This window comes from Rattus norvegicus, chromosome 2 (assembly GCF_036323735.1).
Source record: "Rattus norvegicus strain BN/NHsdMcwi chromosome 2, GRCr8, whole genome shotgun sequence".
NCBI classification, from domain to species: Eukaryota; Metazoa; Chordata; class Mammalia; order Rodentia; family Muridae; genus Rattus; species Rattus norvegicus.
In genome coordinates this window covers 234,427,612-234,446,879 of record NC_086020.1, presented here as the reverse complement: position 1 = coordinate 234,446,879, position 19,268 = coordinate 234,427,612, and the positions used below count along the sequence as shown (strand labels likewise).

Below are 19,268 nucleotides of genomic sequence, written 5' to 3'. Positions count from 1 at the left end.
CAGTCCCACATTTGGACTGTAGACTTCCAGCATGTTTCTCCATGTTTAACCCATGCAAGCACCCCATGTTTTACCTAAGGAAAACATACCCATGGTCCTGTGCCCATGCTCCTTCCAACAGCAGATTGACAGCAGGGGTAAAAGTCTTCTATGAACCAAGATCTGAACCTGAGCTCAGGTTTGTAAACTGCAGTCTACATTAGTGATGTCTAAGAGGCAAATTACCTATTCCAACTTAAAAAAAAATGGCAAAATTTCATTTTTCTCTTCTAGTGCCTACTAGAAGAGGCCTTAAACAGTGACATGTAAAATAGTTAGCATATTAGCAATGATGTGGACTAAATAATTTCTAAACACTCCGAGGGTCCAGTAATTGGCATATAAATCCCAATAACATAACTAAGAAGAACCAATGACAAGCTGATTCTGTGGAATGATTTATGAACATTCCAATTTAATGTGTTGTTTAATTTTACCACCCTTCCTTCTGACTGGGCTTAGTAAGAACAAGCTTTCCCTAGCTCACAACCCATAGCCTCCTGTGGGCGCGCTCCATGCTCTCACACTGTCATGTGTTGTTTGTGGCTATGCACAAAGTTCCATGTACATTATGAGTGTGACACTTAGTTGCGTCAGCTTATAGCTGGGGTAATCTGTTCACTGAGGTGTTAATAATGGTTCTCAAGCTTCTGCTATTTCTGTGACTTCTAGAATTGAAGAAACTAAATATAACAATGATGGGAAGCGAGACTCTCTCAGCTGTATTACCTACAATGATGTAAAGGATTTATAATTATGTACAAATTTCATAATACTATAACAAAATCTTTGCTTTTAAAATTTTATTTGAGAATTACATATTTTAATATCTTCCAAAATACTGTTTCCTAGATCACTAAAAAAGAAAGCAGAATCAGTAAGAAATTTAAGTCATTAAATATGTCGCACTACTATATACATACAGAAGACTAAGCAATAATACTTAGCTGTGGAATGCGTACCATCTCCTTTTTCCTCATTAAAGGCTCAACCAGCACTGTGTGGCTATGCACAAAGTTCCATGTACATTAAGAGTGTGACACTTAGTTGCCTCAGCTTATAGCTGGGGTAATTTGTCCACTGGGGTGTCAAACTTGAAGTCTGAAGGGAAGAGATCTGGAGCCCGAGGGTAGATCAGTCTGTAGGACTGTCGGATTGTAACATCAGCAACACCAGCAATATCCCCGATTTCTAAAACACAAAACCCAAGACATTTAATGGATCTTCTCCACCTCTTTCAATACCAAGAAGAAAAAACCCCTCTAATTTCACTTTTTAAAATTGATAAGGAAAATACAATCTAACAGGTATGAGCAGGAGGAGTCAAGGTCAATGTAAACAGTGACAGGCCTCTTTAAAGGTATATTAGGAGTACTGAAAGACATATGTGGCAGGGTATTTGATCCCATTGTGAACTCAGTGATTGTGAACTATTTCTAACTATGGTATGGCTGAGCCTTTGACCCTAGAGCTTCCTGTTTACTGTGAACTAACACCTGTGGTGTGGTTCAGGACTACCTAAATAAAAGTCAATCCTAGATCAAGAGGCAGAGCAAGTAAGCAGCAAGCAGGGAGTGGCCAGGAATAAATGGGAAGGAGGATCATTGAGAGGAGGGAATTTAAGACAGCGTGGGAAAGGAACCTTTTCTGCCTAGGATATTAGTGGAGTAGGAAGGTCAGCTGGGTGCTCTCTCTGAACTACCAGGCTTTCACCACAGCATCTGGCTCCTGAGTCCTTGGTAAAATCAAACAGCTTGGATTTCTGTTGTTAAAGATATGTGAAGCAACCCAAGGCATATTCCTGTGGTGACAGACATGCTTACTTTTATCCAGTTTCAGAGCTGAGACAATATACCAACCATGTGCAGAGCCTGGCTTTATCCCGAGCACAGCATAAAAACCATCCTGGGCTACACAGCAAGCTGGAGGCCAGCTTGTGATGGATGAAACCTTGCCTCAAAAAACAACAAAAACCACACAAATGGGGATGAGCCACGAGGCCACATCCCTCTCTGAGGGATGACTGACAATGGTGTCTGGGGAAAGGGGTACCGTTTTCCTCAGTGATGGAACGTAGGTAGGGAGCCCTGCTCATGCCTGCACAAGCCAGGAAACCCATCTTTCCCCCAAGTCCTTCCATACAGAAAATACCCTGGGCTAACGTCATCATTTTTCACTCGAGGGCCCACCCAGGAGTACTTCACTGACCTGCACCTACGAGATGGGTGAACCCGCTCAAGCTCTTCCTCCTAAGAAGCCTGCCTCTATCTACTTTTAATCTGCTCTAACATGGCCTATACCGCATCACCCAGGGAGAGGAACCACTGATATGCTGCAATAAATAGGTCCCTTCACAAAAGACACAAATTAAAGTTTAATTTGGAGAAGGAGACTTGTACACAAGGCTATGCCTGTAAATAATCACTATAAGCTACTGTATTTTACTGTATTTTACTGTATTTTCTTCAGGGGTCTGCTGTTGTGAGGTGCTGGGACTGAAAACCAGGCTCTCAAGCCTACTCTTGGTGAGTAGGACTATGTCCAATCCTTTTCCCTTATGGGTTAATGTTTCTTCAAGGATCTGAAAAGTTAACCTTTCTCATGGGAGATTAGGAGTAAAACCACTACATTCCCAACCTTGCCATCTCATGGATGACTTCATGTTGAAGATCCTACCTTTCTGTGTTCGCTTCTCAGCTGAAGCCTGGGAGGCCATGTAAATAGCTGCTGCCGCCACAGAGATAGGACTCCTGCCAGGAACCAAGTCCAGCTCCACAGCCTTGCGGGCTATGTGTGTAGCTGCCATCTGCACTTGCTTGGGGAGGCAAAGGTTGGAGCAGAACCTGGACATGAAGTCCCCAGTTGTGATCAGATCCACGCTCGTCTCCAAAGCTTTCAAAATCAGTTTAAAACAACGGCCAATTTCTTTCTTAGAGATTCGAGACACAGCACATATTTCTAAAAGAGAAAATATTCTTAAAATATTTGTAAGACAGTTCATTTTATAATTTTTATTATAAAAATAAAACATTCTGGTTGTAAAAAGAATTCAATCAAGGCTTAAGATGAGGTCATAAATCCCTTCACCAATACTACCTTTGTGGTTTATTACTCAACATTCCATCCTTCCAGAATACAAACTTATCTAGTTCAATTTATACAAAAAAAAGTTCTCCAAGTAATCAACTTCTCTTATCTCCTTATAAGGCAGGCTCTAAGGAGAAGAAAGACAACACTCAGTCTGAAGAATGCAAGTGCATACATGTGCCCTGCAACTGTCTGCGTGCTGTCACAATACAAGCTAACCTGCTATCCCTGTTTGGGTTGTTACAGCAAAAAGACATGCGACAGCCACTCCTCTCACTTTGACACAGGAAATTCATGAGATGCTCGTTGGATATGGTGAATGTAGTCCCAACCCGGACCTAGTCAGTGGAGGGCAGTGTATCACAGCAACACGGGAGGAGTCTATCCTGTGCCCGAGTAAACACAAGCTTGACAAAAGCCAGCACTTAATTCAAAGACCTTGGTTTGCACAAAACTGCAAACACTAAGCCTCAAAATAAACAGGAAAAAAAAAATTCCACTGATGTCTTCCAAGACTTGAGCCCCTCAAGTGTGAAACCTGTGCTAGCCATTGTTTTCATCACTGGCTACAGATGTAACTTCAAAAGCCTCTGCAGCATATGTCAGGCCTTCAAACCCATAAAACAGTCACCTGTACTGTGGCCTTACAGGGATTAAAAAGATGCTACCTGCAAAAGCAGCTTGCACAGAAGACTGTCTTGTGCATTTTCTGTCAAAAACCATACAGAGCCACGGTAAGTGGCGTACATGGTCTACTGTACCGAGTACAGCACACTAGCCGTTAAGCCTCAAAGCTGCCTGTCTGAGCTCTTTGGTACAACTGAAGCCTACCTTTAAATGTCCTGGGAACGCCTTCTTGTCTACAAGCGATGTACAGACAAGCAGAAGCTATCGCATCATTAGCTCTTCCCTTCAGGCTCTTCTGCTCATATACTTGCTTGAATAAATTATTTGTTCGATCCTTCAAAGCAGAGAAACTAAGTTTAATTAAGTCTAGACCATTTAATTACTTACAGTATCAAAATTTTATGTGTTCATTAAATTATACAAAGTGAATGTCGGAATGTCTTAAAGGAGGTGGACAAGAACTTACAACTATATTGCGTGGGAGGTTGATTCTGTCTGCCATGGTCGTGATCTCCTTGAATGCGTTCATCATAGCTCTATCAGAGCTGCTCATTGTTCTCCGGTTCTGATACTTAGAATTGCCAAATTCATCAAAACTTGCCGCTCCTGTACCCTATCAAAGAAAGAGTTAACCTTGCTCAACCTTTGTGGACGATTTGAACAGACGGCGTCTATGAAGATGTAATGCACAGGCTCTGACTCCATCTGTCCTGGGAGTCTGTCCAGTGGAGCCCCTGGTTCCAACAAAAACTTCCACTAGAACATGCTTTAAAGAAGCTGGTTTCACAGACATTTAAGTAGGTGTCTACCACATATATCCCTATGACTGGCTACGTAGCCTGCAGAGATTCTCCAGCTTGGCCTGCTGCCTGAAGAAAGCTCTAGGATTGCAGTTCGTGCCTATGGTAGCATCATTACTTGGGTCCATCACTGGTTCTCCATCTGGGGTAAACAGATGTTCATATTGGATCTCCTCAGAAAAAAGTCTTACACAACCAGTACAAAGATGGTAACGTTATTTTGTAATAATATGTATACAGGTGCTTGCCTGTGTGTGTGTCTGTGTACCACTGCATGACCGATGCCAAAGGGATCCCCTGGGACCGCAGTGACAGTTTGTGGGCCTCACTGTGGGTGCTGGGATTTAACCCAACTTTTCCAGAAGAGCAGCCAATGCTCTTAATCCCAGCCCAAGTCTGTAATTTTGATTACGAGACTGTAATTTGTTCTTCCCTTCATGATGGGAAAAAATGTTGGCAGACTTTCACAATACTAACACTGGTGAATCTTATTTCCAAGTCAAGGGTCTCCTCTGTGTGACACTTTTAGTGAGTGAATGACACTTTTGCAAAAGTCTTAACTTTCTAGATTGTTATCTAGTCTCCTCTTGACATTTCCTGCTAGGTGGAATTATTACCTTGCCAATCATGGTGGACAAATCTCCATCACTCAGAAGAGGATTCTGAGAGTCTCCAACTCGAGATGGGTCTTTCGTTGCTTTGTCATTGCTGAAAGTTCTCCATTCAGACCCCACATCAATAACCCGGTCCCCTAAGAAGACGAGCACACAGTTACTCACCCAGCTCCCCAGGCTGGCTGATGGTTAGCTTCCTCACGTGGCCACTTGGCGTCAGCTTAGAACCATGTCCTCTTACATGTGTGCTCTGCAGCATTTACCAACTATGCCAGTCCAGGATAAGCTATGTAAACAATGTGCTACCATTCATATCCCAAATCTTACAAGAAAGAACAGTTTAAAGATTGCAGAAAGAAAAAGCCAATATGGTAATCCATGCCTATAATTCTAGCATTTGGGAGGCTGAGGTATAACAGAGACACCAAGGTTACACTGACTATATACATAGGAAGAGCTTGTCTCAAAGATCAAAGCAAAATAATAAAATTATTCTTATGTGACACAAAGAATAATGAAGCCCGGTTTGGTGGTGCAAGCCTTTTATCCCAGCACGCAGGTGGAAGAGGCAGGCCGATATCTGGATCCCCATGAATTCTAGGCTTTGTTTCACAAAAACAAAGACAGACAGACACGACAGAGAGAAACAGAGACAGGGAAAGGCAGAGAATAATTCAGAATAAAAATTTAAAGGCAGAATTTAAAAGGCAGACAGGCATATTTTCTAAGCAAAGAGGCTGTGGCAGGGTATGTGATATCAAAGCACGTGACCTGAACAGTCTCACTGGTATGCTTTAGCAGGAAGAGCTCAAAGTCTGGAAACATCTTTGGAGCAAACAGAGAGCACTGAACACTGAAACACTTGCTGCTCAGTGTGCCAACAGTACAAGTTCTCATTTAGTCCTCAGAGCTCTGTAAACACAGGCACCACCTCTCCAGTACTTTACAAACCAGGTTAGTTAGCCAAAGAGCACACAGCTTGAAATGTGTATCAGGTCCCGACCTATGCCACTGAACTTCCAATGCCACAGGACAGGAGAGGCCTCACCAGGTCCATCTTTGCCAGCCTCTACAGTAAGTCTCTTACTGACGGTCAGTGAGTACAAGGTTTGTAAGTACGAGACCAAGCTGCTGCTTAGCTGTGGAAACTTTATTAAGAAAATTTAGATGGAGGGATGAGGGCATGGTTCAGCAATTCGGGAAACATGTCATTTCACCAGACCTAAATTTGGTTCTCAGCACCCACACCTATTACCAGCTCTAGAGGCTCCACACTCTCTCCACAGGAACTCAACTGCTGTGCACACATCCTGCTACAGATGCATACAAATACATTTTTAAAATAAAAAAAACTTAATTTTTAATTACACTTCCTTATTTTGAATGTGTGTGAGGGTGCGTACATCATACTTGTGGAGAGGTTTGATGACAGTCCTCTCTGACCATGTGGGTTCAGGTGGGTGACTTAGTTTGTCAAAGGTTTGGTGGGAGCCACTCTCATCTGATGAGCTATCCTGATGGCCCCTATTATTTTATTTTTATACCTTATTTCTTCAGCTTTGGTTGCCCCAGTAACTTTACATTTTCAAGGCTATAAAAGCTAAATGAGTAAAGTTTCTAAAAAGCAGCTAGAAGTCCTTGGCGCTGTCTACTCATTGCTACAAACACTAAGAAACTGGCGGGTGTTTACTCTGTTTCCAGGGCAATGAGAGAATGTAAGTCCCCATGCTCTGCAGCACCTACTCAGTGACAAGGAAAATGGAGGGAAAAGATCACTGCAGTGCAAACCGTGCCAAGTCTTTTACGGAATATAGTAATTAGCACATACACAGAAAAGCAATTATAATCTAAACCTAGGGATGTACTTTAAGACAGTAAGGAAACATAAAATGGAATGATGTGTTAATGAAGGCCTCTATAAATTTGACTTTCTTTGAACTTCAGAGAAGCTGAGAGTAACCAGCATATGGGCTGGACAATCATGTCTGAGTGAGGTGGTGTCCCCACCTGCCTGGTCCACATACACTGAGAACAAGCAGAGAAGGAAGGCATTTTAGTGTGCCAACCTGAAAATGGCTGCAAGGAAGGGCGGGCTTAAGTGAAAGAAATACTATGTAGTTTCTGTGGTCTTGTGCTTTCAGAGTCAATGAGACCAACTTTCCTAGTCAGCAAAATGAAAACAAAAGCATGCACAAATGTGAGGTCTTCACACCAAAGTACCAAATCTGAAAAGGTAAAAAGATCAAATGTCATTTACATATATATAGTTGTAAAGTAAGAACATTTTATGTTTTCAAGCACTCACGGTCATAAGGATGCTGGTTAAGTGTTCTCGGAAGTATAGTGTCACCCCGTGTCTGTTTTTATTTTGTGCCAGGGTCTCACTAAATTGTTGCAGGCTGGCCTGGGACTCATGCTAGCCCAGGCAGGTGTTTAACATTAACCCTGCCTCAGCCTCCCTAGCTGCTGGGATTATGGACCTATGCTACCGGGCCTGGCTAACTAACATCTCAAGGGACAGAACGATGAAGAGGCTTGCAGATATGCTCCCAACATATACTCCATACACACTGGGATTCGATCTGAGAATTTGGAGATCGAGCCATTTTCCTTTTGAAAACACCTTTCACTGAGTGCTCTATACTACTCTTAAATAGAGAAAGTGGACTTTAAAACTAACAAAGATGAGGTGGTCTAGTATATAAGATAAACAGACAAACCCAGCCATGGGCTGTTAGGAACATTTTCCAAATACGTAGACTGATTTAAGTGACACAGTCAGGAATTTGAGCTTTGTACTAAGAAACACTCCCTCTTAGACACAACTGCTCCTGGCAGCATTTATAAGAATCACATTTCCAAGGCAACTCAAAGAGCACAGCAAGAAAGTGTAACTAGTCCAAAATCATGCACATGAGCAGTGATAAGCAGAACTATTCAGCAAAGATCAGAATATATAAAGGGATTGCCACTGAAAACCCAAATGAGGCAGTATTGTAAAAGTTTCCCCGGAAGAAAACTGCAGTTCACAATGTTTTCAAGACGAGAGTGACATACAATAGCCCTAATGTTTAGATACTGTGATCTCTCACTAAGAGAAAGCCTGTGTGTAGTCAGCCTTTGAGAGCAAGAAGTCTACCAGTTAGGAAGCATGTACCCTAAGTATCCTAGAAACAGACACGCCAACTATCCCCGCCTTAAACTGCAGGCTGATTTTTGTAAACTTAGACCAGATAGCTCTCAACAGTAGCACTGACATGGACATAAGCTATCAGTGCAGCCATGTCCATCCCTTATTGGCTTTACTCAAGGTCCACAGAGGAAGTCCTCCCCAGCACGTGTCCCTGTACTGCAGTGCAGAATCCATAAGGAAGAGTGGCATCTAAAGAGCATTTCAGATAATGATAGATATAGATATTGTATATAATATATATTTCTAAAGATAAAAATGTCATCTGTGTATTTTTGAGAAACAATCAGGAATAACCATCAAAAGTCATTCTTCCTAATTTACATCACTCTAGCACCTACCTTTGACCTGGCAACTGGATTTTAGAAGAAAAGGTCAAAATGAGTCATTTCTTTTTCAAACCCACTGGTCTTATTTGCTTTTAGAAAGATGAGTTTAACTTTAGTCATGAACATGACATGACATTAGCTGGAAGTGGACTGCTGACTTTAAGCAACACTACTATGAAATCCCAATTCACAAGGCATGCCATCCATTCTTCTGCCAGCAGAGCTGATGTTTGAACAATGTTTAGTTAAACAAGGTAGGCACTCACTCTGCCACTCAGCTACACTCCCTAGTCTCAACTGTACCTTCTAGCAGATGGGACTGCAACTGCAAATTTAATAATTTGCTGATTATGAATCAACATTCAAGCAGTGTAAAAGGTCAAACTTATGAACAAACCGATGCCCTGAATACTGTACTGCCCTCTACTGTTGGTTCTACAGGGACACAGCCCCACTACTATATGGATTGGGGGCAGGCAGGGACTGCTACACAACTCCGCCTTACTGGCCTGAAAGGGCTGGTAAGGGTCGGTCAGGTGTGGTGAGCGCCCCTCTAAACCCTGGGAGGAGACTAAGGCAAGCCCATCTGAGCGACAGGTCACCAGGGCTATTAGACAGCTCACTTGCTATGAGGCCTTGATTCATAAACACAACGTTCAGACTGTGAGCAGCCATTTAAAGACTTCAGCATGGCTACATACTTGAAAATCATGTGCAGGGGAGTATGGGCAGAACCAAGGGGATTCCTGAGGCTTGCTGACCAGCTGAATAGCAGCAAGCTCTGTGTTTACTAGGAGACCCTGCTTAAGGGCATACGTTGGAAAACAAGGGAGGACTTACCCTCTGCAAGCTTATAAGCATATGCACACATGTACACACCACAGCACACATGTATCAGTGATAAAACAGCTAATGCCAAATCATAGCACTTCTCCATATTTTATAGTTCTAATGAAAGTCAAATAGATGATCATGACACACTGATTCTCACGACAACTGGTTCTCATGACAGAGGGAATGTATCTGCCAAGCTCCCAATCTGAGTGCGTCTAGAGGCTTTCCTCGATAATCCTAGTATACTCTGGTTGGCCTGCTTGGCTCTTGTTTCAACACTTTCAAGCCTCAGGAAAAATAATTGCTCTCTTCTGAAGCACATATACTAACACTGGAACAATACAGAGAAGATTAACATGGCCTCAGTGCAAGGATGGCACACAAATTTGTGAAGGGATCCATATTTTTTTGAGGGTCAGGAAACTGAATGGAGGTGTGTAGAACTGGGGGAACTGGGGATGGCCACTAGAAAGTTCTAGATGCCAGGAAAGCTCCCAGGACCCAATGGGGATGACATCACCTGAAATACCCAACAAAGGGGAGAAAGGATCTGTAGAGACCATATCCAGAGGCTAGGCACAGCACCCGGTTGAGGGTTGGGGCCACCCACCCATCTCAAAAATATTACCTCAGAATTGCTCCTTTCTAAAGGAAATACAGGGACAAAGAGTAGAGCAGAGACTGAAGGAAAGGCCATCCAGAGACTGCCCCACCTGGGGATCCATCCCATATAGACACCAAGCCCAGACACTATTGCTGATGTCAAGAAGGGTATGCTGACAGGAGCTGGTATGGCTGTTTCCTGAGAGGTCCTGCCAGAGCCTGACAAATACAGAGGAGGATGCAGCCAACCATTGGACTGAGCATGGGGACTCCAATAGGGGAATTAGGGAAAGAACTGAAGGAACTGAAGGAGCTAAGGGGGTTTGCGACCCCATAGGAAGAACAACAATATCAACCAACCAGACCTCCCAGAGCTCCCCGGGACTAAACCACCAACCAAGAGTACTTATAGAGAGACTCACGGCTTTAGCTAGATATGTAGCAGAGAATAGCGTTGTCTGGCAGCAATGGAAAGGGAGGCCCTTAGTTCTGTGGACCAAATGCCCCAACACAGGGGGATGCTAGGGCGATGAGGTGAGAGTGGGTGGGTGGGTGGGTAGGGTGGCAACCTCATAGAAGCCGTGGGAAGGGGGAATGGGACAGGGGGGGTTATCGAGGGGAAATGAGGAAGGGGGATAACATTTGAAATGTAAATAAATAAAATAACCAATTAAAAATAAATCCTTGCATCCCTGTTTATCCCCTTTTAAATCAAATATCATATAGAAAACATGAATACACTGAGGTAATGCCATACCTAGTTTATTTTGTTTAATTAAGAAACTTTGCTGTGACCAAACATGCCATGTTAATTCTTTTCTGCCCACGGTCTTCCTGAGTCAGTGTTCTGAAGAGTGCTTACCATGGCCGTGTCTGGACTGTCTACCGTCATGCACAGTGACAGCATCTCTGCATGGCAAACAATGTACTGCTTTACCTAAGCAACAAACTAACTGCTCCACTCTACTGTAAGAAGGTGACACTGGTACAAGGTAGTAATAAACACTACAAACCACTGCGATGTGACTTACATGCCACCAATTGCCCACTGAGCTCCTCCACAACTCAAGTTTACAGGGCTCTGAGTATCAGAGCAAGCCTGTGGTGCCTGCTGCCATAGCTAAGCGGTTAAGGTGATATCAAACACACTGAGGTTGGCCGAGTGCTGCTGTGCATTCAAAGGCTAAACCAGGAGGAGACTCTCATGAACACCAAGTGATTCAGCCTTCTAACCTTGCTCTCCAAGTTAACTGGTCAATAAAAGGCTAATGCCTGTGCCTGGGCAGTAGATAGAAGTAGAAGGGTTTTCAGTTACCTGGCTTGAAAAAAGTCATATTTCAATTGTTCTCAACCACTTGAAAGTGTAAAAGCCAACTTTTATCACGAAAGCCATGTTAAGAACAAGTGTTAATTGTGCGCTGACCCCAGAAACAATGGATCTCAAATTCCCCTAATAACTCTGTATGTTTTAAGATTGCCACTCTAAGCTAATCCGTGGGGGCAAGTCTCAAATCCTCAAAGTGGTAACAACAAACTCCCCAGTGTGGTCTGCAGTAAGCAGCCTTCCTGGTGAAGGCTGTTAAATCACACGGTTGCACAGTACACGCTATCAGCATTGGTTACAGTTGCAAGGCTAAGAGCAATTCCATCCCTAAGTGACTCAAACTGCTCAAGGCTGGGAACACAGCTCAGGGGCAGACTCCTGAGCCTTGACAGCCTTTGTTTTTGGGAAAACAAAGCGACAGAGCTTCACTACTGGCTCTGTTCTCTGGGAGTGCTCACAAGTGTACCTTTTGTGAGTGTGTCTTATGCGCATCCACACTAGTGAGCAAATAAGCAATACAACTGTGGGGCTTGAACCAAGGGGCTGTCACAGTGCCAGGCAACCAAATAGCTCTATCCTTAGACCTAAAAGCAAAATTTTAAGATGTGACAATTTTGAACAATAATCATTTGAATGAGATGATCTAGATCATGATGCCCCGTGCAAGTATTAACAAGTCTTTTTTTAAAGCAAGGCACAGGCTGAGGCTCAATATTACTACTTTGAAATCCACCCTATTCATTTTAAAGAGCATACACGTGGCATAAAAGTTGCATATTATTAGTTATTTAAATGTCTCATACACGCCTTCTACTTCCATTTAAATCTAAGGGCACACGCACTATTGGTCTTTCCACTTCATTTTGGTAAGTTTCCACCTATATTGCACAACACACAGTGGTTAGTTACATACGTGCAATGCTACACGCGATCTCTGCAGGATCTTACTCATTTCTTGTTGTGGTAAATATTAAAAAATGGGTAACCTTTATCCCGCGCTAGTGCCACCACCCGTAGGGCCACATGGCACTGTGGGGTGTCTTTATCTCAGCAGCTCCACGCTGACCCGGAGTCCTCTCAGACCCAGGCAGTCTGAGAGCCGCTCCAGTGTGGCGCCCTGCCTCACTGGTTGAGAGTTAGTTTTAGCATTGGTCGGCCATATGGCACTAACCATAATTTATCTCTGGTTAGTATCTCTCCCTGCAGCTCTCTGTGAACTCTCTGGTTCCTGCTACCAGGTAAAATCAAACTGAACAAACTGCAACCCAACAATCAGATCTGTATGTTAAATTCTCAGTCCACACTGCATCCACACAATAAACTCACAACCGATTGATAAGGATATAAAGTGCCCACATAGATAAGATAAACTGACTATAGAAATCCATCTCTTAAGAAATATTCATAACTACCTAGACCCATTGAAGACCACCCAGATCTGGATCCTCCTTCTCCGTCTGCATCTCGATTCTCTCACTTTTCCTTCTCTCTCACCTCACAAAAACTTTGCCCCCCTCTTATTTTTTTACTGTCCAATTATGGCCGTAACCTACCTTGTGCCAGCCATCACCTGCTATAGACATTAACTACAATTTCCATCTCTTTTTTTTTTATTTTACCATAACTGTGACATGTGTGTGGGGTGGGAGCTGTCAAACTCCCACCCATTCATTAAAACTTTGAAAAGTGTACAAAAGCACAGTACTATACATTGCGATTTAAATTAAAACCCCACCACTACTCACCTACAACTAGGCCGCATTCGGGACAGATCATGTCGCCAGCTCTGTAGTCCTCAACTAAAATCGCATCTGGATGATTGGGACATGTGACTCGTGGGAGAGCATCCAAACTACATGCAAACAAAAACAAAAACACGTTTTATATTTCCCAAACTGATATGAAATAAGTCTCTATTGTTCTCTGGTAATAGGCAAGGTACAGATTTTGAAACTCTTGATTAGTATAATAATAACTTACAATACCCTGCACAATTTACACAAAATTACCTGGTTTGTGCTTTTTATTTCTCCTTAGAAAATAACAGTGTTTTCCTGCTTGCTAGCCCCCTTACCGCAGATTCAGCCTGACACACTAAAGCCAACATATGTTTACATGAAAGACAATCAGCTCCGACAGACAGACAGGTGTGGCTGTGATGACCTAAAGGGCTGATGACGTCACTTAGTCCAGTCCAGATCTGAGGAGGTTAGGCTTTAAAAATTACTTTTGTTGACACAGGCCTACAGTCCCAGCACTTTAGGCTGCAGGGGGATTCCTTGAGCCCAGGACTTCCACATAAGCCCAGACAAAAGACTTCACAAGCTAAAAAATAAAAATAAATAAAAAAAATAAAAATAAAAAACCTGAATAACCACACATAGATGAAAACTGGATTCCTATCTCTCACTCTGCACAAACATCAATTCAAAATGGATCAAAGACCTTCATGTACGATCTGAACTCTGAGGCTGTGGAGGTGGTTCAGAGGTCTGAGTACGCACTACTCCTCCAGAAGACCTGGGCTCAGTTCCCAGCACCTACACAGTTGCTCACAACCACCTATAACTCCAGCTCCATGGGATCCGATACCTTCTTCTGGCCTCTGAGGTCACCAAGAACACTCTCAGACACAGTAGTCTTTGAAAAAGAAGCAACAGGGGTTTGATACTTTGAAACACTGAGTGAAAATAGGTAAAGCCACTTCAAGACATGGATACAGCAAGGACTTCCTGAAAAGTATTCTAATAGCACAGGCTGTAATCCAGAACTAAGAGTGACTGAGTGAAAAAAGTAACCAGCATCTCTCTCTACAGCAAAGGAAATAACCAGCAGTCAAGAAACTACGCTACAGGAGGAAAGTCTCTGCCAGTAACATAGGAGTACTGTCCCAAATCTCCATGAACTCCAAACACGCAGTACCAAAACCACAAACCATCCCATCAACAACTGTTCTCTAAAGGTGCAGTACAAACGCCAGTAGACGTTTGACAATACACTCCGGATCTACAGCCACTGGGAAGTGAAACGACAGAGCTCTTCCATGTCACCCCGGACAGAATGGCGGTCTATTAGGGAAGAGAAGATAAATAAGGTGGTGCAGTGGGAAAGAAGGGTTCACACAATTCTGACGGAAGAGAAACTGTGATAGCTGCCATGGCAAACATGATGGCGTTTCCTCAAAGGATAAACCACAGGGCTGGAGAAAGAGCTCAATGGATAGAAGTTGCCAAGCCTGATGACTTGAGTTCAGCCACTGGGACTTTTAAAATGTGAGGGTTTGTATTGTTTTTGTTTCTGTTTTGTTTATTTGTTTTAATGTTGTCTCCTTTCCTTACAAATAGTAACCAGTTCTCTTAACTCCCTGCCTACCCTCCTCCCAGTCCCTTAAAAGGTTTCTCCCAACTGTTCCTCCTTTAGTCCAACAGTCTGCTTAAACAGTCCCAATACTAGCAGCCCCAAACTGTAACTACTGTAGCCTATCTGGTCAGCTCGGCTTCTCCTGGCTCGGCTCTCACCAACTGCCTTCACTTCTTCCTCTTTCTCAGCCTCAGGTGGCTTTTTCATCTCCTGTTCCCAGAAATCCAAGAGGCAACCAACACTAAAGGTCATAGGGTCAAATAGTTCTAACAGCAAAAAATTCATAAAGGGCTAGTTGACTAGCAACTGGGTGTGGGTAGGGGGTCCTTTAAAGGGCTGGGTGCACAAGATAAATCATGCCACAGGCACTCACACAGTAGAGGTTGAAAACCAACTCCCTTGAGTCATTCTCTAACCAGGTTGGAAAAAAGCAGAATCCCACAGGTTGTCCTGACTCACACCTTGGCACATGCCCTTCCTTCCAATAAATAAATGCTATATAATTTTTAAAACCAGAACTATCTAAGACTACTCAATTCCTGGGCAGATACCTAAAGGTTCTAAGTGAGCACACTACAGATACTCACACACCCATGTTTCTGCACAGTAATAATACAGCTTATCAAATGGAATCAGCTTGGAGTAAGGAAATGTGGTGTGGATACACCGCCTGAAAGTCTGAAATTGTTGGAAAGTAGTTGCAACTGGAAAACAGATTAAATGAATAAGCCAGGGTCACAAAAAGGACAGAAATGCTTCTCTTGTGTGTGGAATTTGTTGTATTCAAGTTTACATGTGTGCATACACATATGTAGACATGTTACATATGGATATAAGACTTGATAAAAAGGTGCCAATAAGAGAGAAGGATGTGATTTTAGACAAGGAGGAAAGAGGAGGAGGGAGGGCAGAAGGGAACACTATTTGGAAGAAGTGAACCAGAAAGAAGGTGGAGGTTAGGATAAGTGACTAATAAGATGTAATGATATTACTGTAAGAAACGTAATAATGAAACCCATTATAGCATGCTAATCTAAGAAACTAACAAAAACAACAATATGGCTTCAAAGCCATCGTATTTACTTAAAGTTTATGATATTAGTAACAGTAACATTTTTCTTTTCATTTTTGTCTTAGGCGACTATTGGTCTATAGTCCTGTTGGCTTCAAACTCACTATACAGCCCAGGCTGGTGTCACTAGGAGTGATCCTCTTGCCTCAGCTTCCTGAAGTGGTGAAATCTCAGGGATGTGCCACAAGGCCCAGCTCACATTATCACTTTCTTATTTTATCTCAAACAATAAAAGTTTGAGGAAGTTGGTTAACCTTAAATGATTTGAGAAAACAAACTTTTAAAAGTAACAAAGATGCATAGCAAAAACTTATTTTTCAAAACGGCGAGATCTCTTTTAAAAGTCACTTGTCACGATACAGTAAATGGTTATATATTACAGTCATTGAAAGCACACACCTAAAACACAAAATTAATTGTTCTTATAGTTAACTATGCTTCCGTGGTTTTCGATCAATTTTATCCGGCTAGCTAGTATGATTCAGAATGTTTTAGCAACTACATTGTTTTTTATTCACTTATTCTTAAGGATTTTTTTGTTTTATGTGTGTTTTCCCTGCATGTGTGTGCTGTACTGTCTTAATGGTTAGTTCCCAGGGATGCCCTGGAATTACAGTTACTGTGTGTGTGCAGGTCTTCTGCAAAAGCAACAAGTGCCCTTCCCCACAGGTATCTATCTCTCCAGCTCCCTAACTACCAACAACCAAGTCATATGGGAAGCTGATTTTTAAAAGAATTCACATGTAAACCACCAGACTTATTTGCTTAATTAAAACATATCCTGGAGTTTTCTAATTGGGAAAATGGGAGAGGGCAGACACTGCTTTATACTTGCAGTTGTTCTGTAAATTTGTTAGAGAAAAAGTAAATTATGGAAAGTATACATAAAAATCAAAAAGCTGCTAAAATAAGGGAAATGTTAGCAGAATAAGAGCAATAAACAAAGCAGGAAGTTAACCTAACAGTATGGTAAGGATTAACATAGTCTGGCACTACCAACAAGGCTATCCAGCCAGCTCTGATGGAACAGAACTAAGGTATTCTATCAACTCGAGGCCACCCTAATACTATATAATATATATACATATATATATATATATATAAAATACTATATATTATACTATACATAGACTAGAGTGAGGCTGCCTCAAAAGGTAAATAGATAAGTAGATAAGTAAATAGCAGGTCAAGGACTGGGAATGGCGCTCACCGATAACTAACTGTACATAAGAGTTGCAGGGCAGCTTACTCTACAGTCTCAAAAACCAAAGTAGGCAAAGAGGCTGGGGATGTAGCTTAGTGGGAGAATGCTCGCCTAGTATATACAAGTCCTGGTTTCAATCCCTAGCATTTAAGAGAGGGAAACATCAAGAACTCTGCAGTGTGTTTAAATGATACTGCCTTGAACATTATTTTAGTATGGCTTTTTGTCTGCATGTTTGTCTGTGAAGCATGAATATGACTTGGTGCCTACAGAGACAGGAGAAGAGATACCCTGGAATTGGAGTTAGAGTTCATGAGCTTGCTATGTGGGTGCTGGAAATTAAACCCAAGTCCTCTGGAAAAGCAGCCACTGTTCTTAACCATGGAGCCCCTCCCCAGCCCCAAATACATTTTGAAGCTCAATCTACACATCCTGAAAGACAGGCACTATTTTCATTTTAGAGATGGTGGTCAAAGTTACTGAAGTCAGAATAAGTAGTAGGCGTCCCTCGGGACATGTCCTCCTGGAAAATGAACACCAGCCAGTGCCAACGACATACCACCCTCAAGGACAAACTCTCAGGCAAAAATCTACCAGTGACTTCTCTCTACTCACACTGGTGGAAAAACATGATAGGAACAATAATGACAGATTGAAAAGCTGGATGAGGTCCAGGCATATCTGCAATCCCCTAGCTTTCAAGGTGGACAGGAAGATTCTAGACCAGTAACTCAAAAACAAAAACTGGCTGTCCAGAAAAAAATAAATTTCAAGGAAATTTTTAAGGGAAGAAAAGTTTAAAAATTGTAACCAGTGATTTTACAATGTATACTATTCAAACACTACCACTTGTGTTTCAAGAATATAGGAGTTCCTTTTCCATACGGAAAGACAAGCAATGCCTACATAGGAACACACTCAGATTCCACGTCAGCCATGGGAAATTTCAACAGTATTTGGGGAAGCTGAAGGTTCCCATGTCCCTACAAGGAAGCCTTACCTGATAAAACCACACCCAGATGGAATGATTAAATCATAATTAATCTAATTAAACCATAATCAGTAAACAAGAGTGTCCATGGCTTCCACACATGAAGTTGAAGCGGCTTCCTATGCCCACCTCCCACTTTTTATAATAAACCGCAGACTTGGAGGTTCCCAGAATGGGCCGAGGTTTTGGTGAATAATGGCTTCCTGTGGTGACGTTTAGCAACTCCACACAGAGTAACCACTTCAGAAAAAAAGTGCCAGTAGTGAAGAACTTAATTTGATACTTTCTGTACATTCTGTGTTAACTGGAGACCAGTGGAATGATAATCACAAATAGGTATACTAGGCACTGGAAAGGTCAACATGCTAGCATGACTCAGTTTACACATATGCCAATATACTAATATGTACCTCATAGTGGTTACAAGAGATATATAATTAGGGTCTGCAAAGCATTTTGCAGGTCACAAGATTAAAGGCCGTCTCTGAGGACACAACACGCATTTCCTGTAGATATTAAGTGCACTGCGTTTTAAAAATACATTTAAAATGACTTCCAGCATATGTAATTAATTTTCTGCAGACAGCATCTCCTTCGGAGTATGCAATGATACTTTTCGGGGTGGGGACGGGGGTGGGATCTTTTAGGAGAATGAATCAAGTCTCCGTATGTGCTTTCATTTCCACTTCTCGGGGGAGCCACTGAGCTGGCGACCCTTTCCACCAGACAACCAATGTTGACGTTTCTCAACTTTGTGGCTGTCAGATCGACAGGGTCCTGGAACGTCGCTTCCCCAGCTTTTGGAAAGGCGGTTTCGGACCCTCAGACCGGATGGGCCATAAGGGAGGAAATACACAGAAAACATTAACATGACACAAAGACGGTTGGAGGGTCCGACCGAGACGGAGGTCGGGGCCGTGCCGATCCGCAGGGACAAGCCCGGGGGGCGATGACTCAGGCGGACAAGGGACGCCCGTGGCGGCCTTCTGGAGGAGCCTCGGCCCCGCGATCCCCATCTCCACTCGCTCGGAGGCCGTTGCACTCACCGGCTGGTCGACGCCATCTTCAAGGCTCCGCCAACAGCTCCGTCCAAAGCAGGAAGCAGCACTGGCTCTTAGACGCCCCGAGCCGGGATTTTATGTGCGAGTCACTCGCGCGCACTCCGCGCAGCTACGGGTCGGGAGGAAGGCCAAA

The 19,268-nt window shown here is 42.8% G+C and overlaps 1 protein-coding gene and 1 non-coding gene across 2 annotated transcripts; one reads left to right on the top strand and one right to left on the bottom strand.

Moving 5' to 3' along the window:
* Positions 1-836: 836 nt before the first annotated feature.
* Positions 837-19,146, bottom strand: Gtf2b (general transcription factor IIB). The gene is made up of 7 exons (NM_031041.2): positions 19,121-19,146; positions 13,193-13,299; positions 5,171-5,304; positions 4,220-4,366; positions 3,958-4,087; positions 2,716-2,997; positions 837-1,230 (listed from the first exon to the last, which is right to left on the bottom strand). The coding sequence occupies exons 1-7, from the start codon at positions 19,135-19,137 to the stop codon at positions 1,097-1,099; spliced, it is 951 nt and encodes a 316-aa protein (NP_112303.1). The 5' UTR covers positions 19,138-19,146; the 3' UTR covers positions 837-1,096.
* Rnu6-503 (RNA, U6 small nuclear 503) lies at positions 9,822-9,928 on the top strand. Its single transcript, XR_005501574.1, has one exon. It is a non-coding gene; the product is annotated as a U6 spliceosomal RNA (small nuclear RNA).
* Positions 19,147-19,268: the final 122 nt, after the last annotated feature.